The sequence below is a fragment of the Otolemur garnettii genome, unplaced genomic scaffold (genome assembly GCF_000181295.1).
Source record: "Otolemur garnettii isolate 467f Iridium unplaced genomic scaffold, OtoGar3 scaffold00310, whole genome shotgun sequence".
NCBI lineage: Eukaryota > Metazoa > Chordata > Mammalia > Primates > Galagidae > Otolemur > Otolemur garnettii.
Window position 1 is genome coordinate 59,077 of NW_003852705.1, and position 10,578 is coordinate 69,654.

Here is a 10,578-nt window from a genome sequence, read left to right on the forward strand (position 1 = left end):
GGGACTGGGCTGGGTGGCCTTGTTTATGAGGAGGCTGGGCTATAGGCAGTCCTACCTCTCACCTCCCTGGGGACTGCTGTGCTTGTGGGGTTTGACCTTTGGTCCCTGGGACAGGCTGTTGTTGAGGTCTCATTCCAGCCAGGCCTTGTCACCTCAAGAGCAGCGGGTCCAAGTGCCCAGGCCTGGCTGCTGCCTATCCCATCCTCTCTCCTCAAACCTCTCTGGTCTGCTGTGTTTTGAGGGTCCTTCTTTACGTTCCTGGCTTTGGGGCAGGTGAAGGCGTGGGGTTGACAGGGAGGGCAGGCAGCTTGGTGCCACATGTGCCTACTCTACGAACATGGGGCTGTCACTGCCTCTGCTGAGTCCAGATTCTCCCTGTGCCATGAGGTATGAGCAATTCTAGCAGCAGATGCAGGAGCCTCAGGACCTGTCAGAGCTTTTTCAGGCACTAGAAGTATCCAGAGGAGAGGTTTGTTCTTTCTCAGCCCCATCCCAGGTCCGGCTTGGGTTTTGCGTCTGAGGTCAGAGTGAAGGCCTGATGGCCCTATGGTCTGGTCAGTCTGGGAGTACTGCGTTCCCTCCTGGACACCTTGTCTTAAGACCAGATAGAGCTCCTCTTGAAGAGGCAGTTAAGGTAGCAGGGGTAAGGCTCCCATAGGCCTGCCAGGGGTGATGGAAGGCACCAGAGACATGCAGAGTGGTAAAGAGGAGGCTCAGGTTGCCCTGAATGCTTCTAGACCCTTGAAGTTCTGTGTAAGGGAGAAAGGGTATAGTTGGAGGGCTTGGCCCAAATCCCAGTGCTAAAGCTTGTGGTACTCTCTGGGGCCCTTGCAGCTCTTAAAACTCTCAGAACCTGGCTGATGAGTGAAATTAAGTAGCCAGAAGAGACTGGGGCCAGGCTTTGCTATGGGGGGTGGGGGCAGGAGGCAAGGTGGTCTTGGGACAGGTGCTAGCCTTGCAGATGTAACAAGGGGCCTTGAGTCCTGAGTCTGCTGTGATCTTTCTGGTAATCTGGCAAGTGATGTCACTTGTTAGAACCTGCTTTCTTATTTGTAAACTCTAGGAAAAGCTGCCTGACCCACCTAAGTGAGCTTAGGGTAAGGCTATATGCAAACAGCCAGGCCTATATGGGGGTTTGGGGAAGGTGGGCTGATAGCAGACCCCTGAGGACTGCCAAAGTGTCCAGGGTATGAGAAGGGTCCCAGTGCCTGGGCCATTCTACTATGCTTGGTGCTCACTGTGTCATCTCTGTCGGGCAGGGCTGAGAACTACTGGTGGCGTGGGCAGAACACGCGGACGCTGTGTGTGGGGCCCTTCCCTCGCAACGTGGTGACTTCTGTAGCTGGCTTGTCAGCCCAGGACATTAGCCAGCCCTTGCAGAATAGCTTCATCCACACAGGGCATGGCGACAGTGACCCCCGCCACTGCTGGGGCTTCCCGGACAGGATCGATGAGTGAGTACCTGGGCAGGGCCACTGATCCCCACTGAGGCTTCAAGGCCTGCAGCCCCTCTCTGTTCCCTGTGTGAGTTCTTAGTGCTCCTTGCCCTTTCTCTGGGTCTCCAGCCCCTACCCTGCCGGTCTTCCCTCTTGATCTCCCTCCCCTGCCACTTGGTGGAGAGGCCTCTGGGACCAAAGCCATAACCCCTCTTGGCATGCTGGCCTTAGGAGAATGGTTAGGAACCGAGAAACAGTTGAGTAGGATAGTGTCTCTTATGACCACTGCATTTGAGGCATTTGACTAGCAGTTTTTCTTCACCTGCTGGTGATGCCAGAGTCCAGGCCGTGTGAGCCTGCTGGCCCAGATGGGAGTGAACTTGCTTCTCCGAACCAGGGAGCAGGACTCGAAGCCTGCAGGGAACTTCAGAGGTGATGTTAGGTGGCAGCTCAGGCACTGCCCCCCATCCTGCACCTGCACATTACTCTGTGGAGCTCACTGTATATCTGGCTGAGAGGGGCTTGTAGTCTCCTTTAAGTAAAAGGACAAGGCCATTGAGGGCACCTGGGGAAGACATAGAGAAGAATTAGTCACTTTTTTGGGTGCCCCACCCCAGGGAGCCCCCTGGTAACAACTTGGTGGCAGGCCTCCAGACCTCTGCTGGCTGCAGGGGGATTCCAGGCCTTTGATCTCTGCAGCCCTTTCTCCCTGGGAGGTGTGGTAATCAGTGCCTTCAACGCTCTATGTATTATACTCCAGAACCCTAAGTTGGGAGGAGTAATGTGTCTAGCCTCACAAGAACCAGGCAAGGGCCTGAGAGAGAGAGCAGACACCTCCAGGAGGGGCAGCGCCCTCTGCCCTACTCCTGGCATGCCACGGCCAGCCCAGCCTCATTCCTCTGGGCTTTAATCAGCCTCAGTGACTAAGTTCCAGATACTGACAGTTGGCACAGGGGCTGAGAGTGAGTCGGGAGCAGGGCAGGTGGGCCATTCTCTTCCCCCCTTCTTCCTCCTGCCCCCCCCCGGCTGGGCAACTGTAGCCCTGATGCCTCTGTTCCTAGGCTCTGCCATTGGGGATGACAGGAGAACATGACTGCAGGTGGCTGACTGGTGGGGGTGGGGTGCCATGGAGTTGGAGGGTGTTGTGGGAGACTCTGTAGTCCTAGAGTTTTCAGCTCTCCAAGATATTCTTCTCTGGTACAACCTGGTCTGTGGAAGAGACATCAGGATCTACAGACTCTACTGTTTGTAGAATCTTATACTCCAGACCCAAGCCCCCCATCCAGCTTCTTCCAGGATGAAGGGGCTTTGATGAGATGGTCGCCTTGGGTTTTATTTTCTGCCTGACCTCAGGGGATGGGCCCAACATTTCTGTCAGAGGTGATCTCACTGCCTCCCCTCCCTACTTACTTCCCCTCTCATCTGACCTGGCTCTCTCCCCACAGGCTGTATTTGGGAAACCCCATGGACCCTCCTGACCTGCTAAGTGTGGAACTGAGCACCTCCCAACCCACTCAGCATCTGGGAAGGGTGAAAAGTAAGAGCCCTCCCGCTCCTTGGCATCCCTTTTCATTGGCTCCCCAGGAGGGGGCACTGTGTGCTCAGTCCATTCTGAGCCTGCTGATCTGGGGACAGTTGAGACAGGGCAGCAGGCAGAACAGCTGTGTCCCTGGCTCCAGCTGGGCGTGGGGTGGAAGACTGCAGGCGGCTGTATCCGCCGAGGTGGGCATCCTTAGACGGGTCCAGCGCCAGCCCCGCCTGCCACAGCTTCCCTCCTTCCTCCTTCCCCACTGGCCGTGCTCAGGTCCTGCCTTTCCTCAGTTCCCCTAATCCTGTTCGATCCCAAGCCAAAACCACCCCACAGGCTCCGTCTCAGCCAGGAGCCTCATCCATCTTCCGGATCCTATGCCCTGTTCCAGAACACAGTTTCCCTTCCTGCCCCCATTGCCGCGCATTTGCTATTCAGTTTGTCCCTTCCCTTGCCTCTATTCACTTCTCTTTCTCTCTCTCTCTCCAAACTCCGACCTCTTGTCTGGCTCTGTTCTCTCCTTTGTCCTCTGCCCTGCTTTGTCCCTTTCTTCTCCGCATGGCCTTTCTTGCAGGGGAGCCTCCACCTCGCCCACCTCAGCCTGCCATCTTCACTCAGAGTAAGTGGGGCTGCTCTTGGTGCCTTGGCCCCCGCCCCCACCCCCTCTCTTCTCTCACTCCTCTCCTGGAAGGTACAGAGCCTGCAGGGTGGCTGGGTGGTGGCTGGGCAGGAGGGGACGCGGTGTGTGCTGTGAGCTTTTTTTTGCTTATCTTGCATATTAAGCCTCTCTTCCCCCACTATGCCCAGGGTGCCTGGGCTCTGGACCAGACGTAGTTTTGGCACCTGTCTTGACCTCTCTCTGCCACTACTTGGCCTTGTCTCAATCCTTTTTTGACCTGCAGAGCTGAGGCTGGCCTTTCATGGTGGTTGGTCTGGAGCCCTTTCTCCTCCAAGGATGACTCCCGGGTCCCTTGATGGTGGGAGTCTGCCCCATGCCTGCACTAATGGTGTGTGGTAATGGGGTGGAGAGGGATTTACTAACCAGGGCCCAGGAGGATTATATGGGCTCTTGTGTTGGTGCAAACAGGCAGAGTGGGGTGCTGCTTGCTGTAGCTCAGGTGGAGGCAGAGGGTTCACCAGCCCACATGAAGGGCTGATAGTGAGCAGAGTCGGTGTGCCCTGAGAATGCTGACAGCCCAGGGCTGACCTCTAGGGGAATTGGCCATGGAGAATTACTGGGTATATTGGCCTCTTTCCCACATCTCACCGCCCTATGCCCCTGCCTGACTCTATTGGGGTCTCCCTTTCCAACACAGAACCAACCTATGACCCTGTGAGTGAGGACCAAGACTCCCTGTTCAGCGACTTTAAGAGGCTGGGCCTGCGGAAGCCAGGTCTGCCCCGAGGGCTGTGGCTAGTGAAGCCCTCAGCCCGAGTGCCGGGTACCAAGTCAGGCCGCAGCAGCGGGGCTGAGGTGACCCTCATCGACTTTGGTGAAGATCCTGTGGTCCCAGCTCCACGGCCCTGTGCGCCCTCCCTGGCACAGCTGGCCATGGACGCCTGCTCCTTGCTGGACAAGACCCCTCCACAGAGTCCCACACGGGCACTGCCTCGACCCCTGCACCCCACGCCTGTGGTGGATTGGGATGCACGCCCGCTGCCCCCACCCCCTGCCTATGATGATGTGGCCCAGGATGAAGATGACTTTGAGGTCTGCTCTATCAACAGCACCCTAGTGGGTGCAGGGGTCTCCACTGGGCTGTGCCATGGCGAGACCAATTATGCCTTTGTGCCTGAGCAGGCACGGCTGCCCCCTCCCCTGGAGGATAACCTGTTCCTCCCTCCCCAGGGAGGAAGTAAGCCACCCAGCTCTGCTCAGACCACAGAGGTCTTCCAGGCCCTGCAGCAGGAGTGCATGCGCCAGCTGCAGGTCCCAGGTGGCCCACTGGCCCCCTCACCAGGCCCAGCTGGCGATGATAAGCCCCAGGTGCCTCCCAGGGTACCCATTCCCCCTCGGCCCACACGCCCACGCGCTGAGCTGTCTCCAGCCACCTCAGGTGAGGAGGAGATGGGTCGATGGCCTGGACCTGCCTCCCCTCCCCGGGTGCCGCCTCGGGAGCCCCTATCCCCTCAAGGCTCGAGGACTCCCAGTCCCTTGGTGCCATCTGGCAGCTCCCCACTGCCACCACGGCTTTCAAGCTCACCTGGGAAGACCATGCCTACCACCCAGAGCTTCGCCTCAGACCCCAAGTATGCCACACCCCAGGTGATACAGGCACCGGGTCCACGGGCTGGGCCCTGCATCCTGCCCATTGTTCGGGACGGCAAGAAGGTCAGCAACACCCACTACTACCTGCTGCCTGAGCGCCCGCCCTACCTGGAGCGTTACCAGCGCTTCCTGCAGGAGGCCCAGAGTCCTGTGGAGCCAGCACCCGTGCCTACACCCCTGCTTCTGCCCCCACCCAGCACCCCAGCCCCTGCTGCCCCCACTGCCACTGTTCGACCGATGCCCCAGGCTGCCTCAGACCCCAAAGCTAATGTCTCCAGCAACAACAGCAATCCAGGGCCCCGGCCACCGGCCTTGAGGGCCACTGCTCGACTACTACAGAGGGGCTGCCCTGGGGATGGGGCAGAGGCTGGGCGGCCTGCAGATAAGATCCAGACGGTGAGCCCCAGGCCTGGCCTTGGTGAGGAGGAGTGGGGCATAGAGCAGTGGCAGAATGACACTGACTGGTGGGTGGGTGTGCCCAGCTGCAGGCCATGGTACATGGGGTAACCACAGAGGAGTGCCAGGCGGCCTTGCAGAGCCATGGCTGGAGTGTGCAGAGGGCTGCTCAGTATCTGAAGGTACCACCACCATCTGCCCTGGTGTTCATGGACCCTGAAGACTAGTTCTGCTCCCGACCTGCCACCCCTGCCTCTCCTGTCCTGCCTCTCTGCTGCCCCTGCCCCTGCCCCGGGTGTGGTCCTGTTCCCCCATACCCATCATGTCCATGGCACAACCCTCTGCCCTCAGGTGGAACAACTCTTTGGGCTGGGTCTGCGGCCAAGGGGGGAGTGCCACAAAGTGCTAGAGATGTTCGACTGGAACCTGGAGCAAGCTGGCTGCCACCTTTTGGGCTCCTGTGGCCCTGCTCACCACAAGTGAGTGAGGGCCATACTCTAGCCCCTATCCCACTAGAACAGAGCCTAGCACTTCACAGACCACTAAAGGCCAGAAGACAGTTCTCAGGAAGCAGGCAGTTGAAAACACTTTCTCCAAAATGAATTCATTTAGATTTTTAGTTATGTAGTTTTCAGATAAACTGAGGAATAAAAAGGAACTAGAGCCTCTCTGGTTGAAGGGGATTTGCTATCAGCAATCCTGAGTGGCTCCAGGGAGCAGCACTTTAGGACTCCATAGTTTAAACAAATATTTCTCTTTTTTTCATATTTCTGTTTAATGTTTAAAATTATAATGCCTTTTAAAGGAATGTCCAACAACAACAACAACATACTTCCAGTAAAAGGTTTTATAGCAAAATACATAGCTATTTATAGTATAACAAAATATGTAGACATACAAATAAATATAGATAAGTTTCTTTGTTGTTGTTGAGATGAGTTGTAACTGTGTTGTCCAGTTTGATCTCAAGCTCCTGGCGTTAAGTGATCCTCCTGCCTCAGCCTCCCAAAGTACTGAGATTACAGGCATGAGCCACTGCTCCTGGCCTAGATTGGTTTTTTAAAATATAGTTATTTAAATATATATTTTATGTAAACATTTATATGAAACATATCAAATCAAAAAGTAGTAAAATATAGATGGTGGAGGTGCAGGTAGAATGTGGGGGTTAAGATTTGTCAGACGGAATTAGAACCAGCCTTTGTTGTCAACGGCAGTGCACTGAGCACTCAGGTTTCTCATCTGTAAAGCATATAAACAATAGTGCCTACCTCATAGAATCGATTAGAAAGATTGATAAGTGATGTATCTGCTGTATGTGTCACCAAATGTCTGGCATACAGAACAATCTCTAAGTGTTAGATATTTGTTAGACGTTATCTCATGTTTATTCTTACTAATTTGTATCCAATTAAGCTTGGGCTTATTGTACCTGTCCTCTCTAGGTACTCTTAATTCATAATAGTGCTCTTCTCAATTAATTTATTCATAGTTTATTAAAGAAAAAAGAAACATGAAGGTGATAAGTTCCAAGCTTATTGTTTGGGACTACGAGTTTTCACCTGATCACCTGGCACCAAGAGGCAGTGACTCCTTTGGTCCTCTGGTGCTCACTCACTCTGGACTTCCCATAATCTGTTTAATGGAGGGACTTTTTGGTTGCTTCCCATCCTTTAGGCGCTGAGATACATCTGCAGAGCCAGAGGACCTTCCCTGAAGGAATCACTTGAGCCTGTCCATCTGCCAATGGTGGGGAGACGCCCCTATCCAGGCCTGGAAGACCTGCTGCCACTTCTGCTCCCATGGACAGAATGAGGCCGAGGCAGCAGGAGGCTGGAGCCCTGCCTTGCCTGTCCCTCCCATACCCAGTGCTGCCCCTGCACACTTTGGTTCAGCCCTTGGTGCCCAGCCACATTATGGGAAGAAGCCCTATGAAAGCAGGTCTGGGCTGCCCTGGTAGGCCCTGCGCATGACCTGCCTTTGGGCTCCAGGCCTTGGCTGGGCCTGTGGATGGAATTGTGCCCCCAGATCCTGCCCAGGGGACCAGACTGAGAGGAAACCAGGCTTGACCTAGGCAGGAAGGATGTGTTTGCCACAGAGAAAGGTGGACCAGCATCCAGGGAGCCCTCCTGAGGGCTGGGCCCTTTTCAAGGAGTCCCTGGCAGGCAGTTGGGGTATCAGATAGAATGTGACTTGTGGCCTTGCTGTGGACATGTTACGGGACTTGGCTGGTCTTAGAATCTTGTGTCTGGAAATAGCCTGAGGTGGCTCAGGAAGCAGGGAAAGGGTGCCAGACCATTCTCTGGCAGGGACCAGGGCCCAAGGCCCCAGGGTTGGAAGGAGACCAAAGGGGCAGGTGCCCTGGAGGCATGTCAGTCAGTGCTTCCTCTTTGACCCCGACTCTTCCCCTGTGCTGTTCTGTGTTTTTCCACCAGCCTCTCACCCAAGTTGCTACCCCAGCTATCAGTACCTGCTTCTTCTAAACAAATAAAGTTAGTTTATATTTTATGTTACTTATTTGTGCCTGCCTATTTCTTGGCCTGTTGGTCCACAAGCTCCAGGACCCAAGGCTCCCCAGGCCACCGTGGTTTGTTCAGGACAGCAGGCCTTGTAGCACCACCTGTAGGCAGAGGGAAGAAGTGCAGGCCTGGGAGACCCTGAGGAGTCTCCCCTTAGGCTGGCAGAGGAACAATTGTGCCTGCCTAGTCTGTCACTCAGCCCCTGTGCTTTTTGCTCCATAAGTTTCAGCAAGAGAGGATATTCTGTAGGAGAGAGTAAGAAACTCAGCTACCTAGAGCTAAGCTAGGAATGCTAGTAGTAAGGAAGACTTCACTAAGTATATTAATTTTGTTTTTCTGAATAATACGTTCACGTGGTTCAAAGTTCAAAAGGCACTAAGAGTTCAGTGCCTGGCACCGGCTGCCCACCTACCCTCCTCAGAGGCTGCCTTTTCTGTCCGTCCCTATGTAGTGCTTGTTTTATTTTATTTTTTTAACTTACTGTATTTTAAAGAATTCCATAGCAATACTGGATAGAGCTTCCCCATTCATGGAGGTACCGTAATCTACTTAACAGACTTCCTCTTGATGAAGGGTGGTTCTGGTAATTGGAAGGATGAGTTCCCAGTGGTGGAACTCCTGGGTCACAGGGTACGTGCAATAATGGTACATGTTTCTGAGTTGTCCTCAATAGAGGAAGTAGTTCCAGTTGTCACACCAGCAATGCGTGTGAGCTTTCCATGTGTTAGAGAGCTTTCTGATTTTTGCCAGACTGGTGAAAAATGGTGTTTCTGTAGTTTTAATTTGCATTTCTCTTATGTATGAATAAACTTTTAAAAGATAAGTTGAGCTATTTGTATTTTCTTTCTTACAAATTGCCTACTAATATTCTTGGCCCTAGATGATTATTTCTTTTCCTTTTTAATTTTTTTTTTTTTGAGACAGTCTCATTATGTTGCCCTTGGTAGAGGGCCTGGCATCACAGCTCACAGCAATCTCAAACTCTTGGGCTTAAGCAATTCTCTTGCCTCAGCCTCCCAGGTAGCTGGGATGCCTGCCACGATGCCCAGCTATTTTGTTGTTGTTGTGGTTGTCATTGTTTACCTGGCCCCAGGCTGGGTTTGAACCCACCACCCTTGGTGCATGTGGCTGGCGCCATAACCACTATGCACCAAGCCTATCTTTTAAAAATTTTTAATTATTATGGATACATAATAGTTGTATAGACTTACAAGGTACACATGATGTTTTGGTACAGGCACACGCTGTGAATTAATCAAATTAGGGTAATTGAGGTATCCATTACCTCAGGAATCTATTTTATTTTATTTTTATTAGGAACATTCCAATTCCATTCTTTTAGTTATTTTAAAGTATACCCTAACTTATGTTTGGTTATACTCACTTTGTTGTGCTATCAAATATTATTCATTCTATTTAACTGATTATATTTTTGCACCCATTAACTATCTCCACTATATCCCCCCTTCCCAGCTTCTGGCAATCATTCTACTCTCTGTCTCTGTGAGATCAGTTGGTTTGTTTTTTTGAGACAGTCTCACTATGTCACCCTCGGTAGAGTGCTGTGGCGTCACAGCTCACAGCAACCTCAAAGTCTTGGGATTAAGGAATTCTCTTGCCTCAGCCTCCCAAGTAGCTGGGACTACAGTCGCCTGCCACAATGCCTGGCTATTTTTTGGTTGCAGTTGTCACTGTTCAGCAGGCCCGGGCTGGGCTCAAATCCGCCAGCCTTGGGGTAAGTGGCTGGTGTCCTACTCACTGAGCTATGGGTGGGGAGCTGGGAACAATTGTTTTTAATGTTTAGCTCCCATATATGGTGGCAGCATGTGAGATTTATCCTGTGCTTGGCTTATTTCACTTAACCTAACATTCTCCATTTCTATCCATGTTGTTGCAAATGGCAGGATTTCATTCTTTTTTGTAGCTATATAATATTCTACTATGTCTGTGCAGCACAATTTCTTTCTTTCTTTCTTTTTTTTTGGAGACAGAGTCTCACTTTATTGCCCTTTGTAGAGTGTCATGGCATCACAGCTCACAGCAACCTAAACCTGCTGGGTTTAGGTGATCCTCTTGCCTTAGCCTCCCAAATAGCTGGGATTACAGGCACCTGCCACAACGCCCGGCTGTTTTTCTTGTTGCAGTTCAGCCAGGGGCCAAGTTTGAACCCGCCACCCTTGGTATATGGTGCCACACCCTACTCACTGAGCCACAGGCACCGCCCCACAATTTCTTTATCCATTTATCCGTCAATGGACACTTAAGTCGATCTCAAGTCTTGATTATTGTGAATAGTGCTGCAGTAAACATGGGAATGCATTTATCCTTTCAATATATGGAATTCCTCTCCAGATATATACCAGTAGTGGGATTGCTGGGTCATATGGTAGCTCTATTTTTAGTTGTTTTTTTTTTTTTTTTTTTTTGAGA

General features: G+C 52.4%; 1 protein-coding gene across 4 annotated transcripts in view; it reads left to right on the forward strand.

Annotated features, from left to right (window-relative positions):
* The window catches only part of TNK2 (tyrosine kinase non receptor 2), a 44,152-nt gene extending 36,000 nt beyond the window's left edge, over window positions 1-8,152 (forward strand). For 2 of the 4 annotated variants that reach the window (XM_012813824.2, XM_023509014.1), the window contains exons 10-15: window positions 1,260-1,454; window positions 2,882-2,973; window positions 4,281-5,629; window positions 5,716-5,811; window positions 5,981-6,108; window positions 7,307-8,152. In XM_012813824.2, the coding sequence (XP_012669278.1) occupies window positions 1,260-1,454; window positions 2,882-2,973; window positions 4,281-5,629; window positions 5,716-5,811; window positions 5,981-6,108; window positions 7,307-7,313 (1,867 nt within the window). In that variant the 3' untranslated portion in view covers window positions 7,314-8,152. Of the gene's footprint in view, window positions 1-1,259; window positions 1,455-2,881; window positions 2,974-3,538; window positions 3,584-4,280; window positions 5,630-5,715; window positions 5,812-5,980; window positions 6,113-7,306 lie in introns of those variants that run through there. The other 2 variants (XM_003803457.3, XM_023509015.1) reach the window with 2 other exon arrangements.
* The last annotated feature ends 2,426 nt before the right edge of the window (window positions 8,153-10,578 follow it).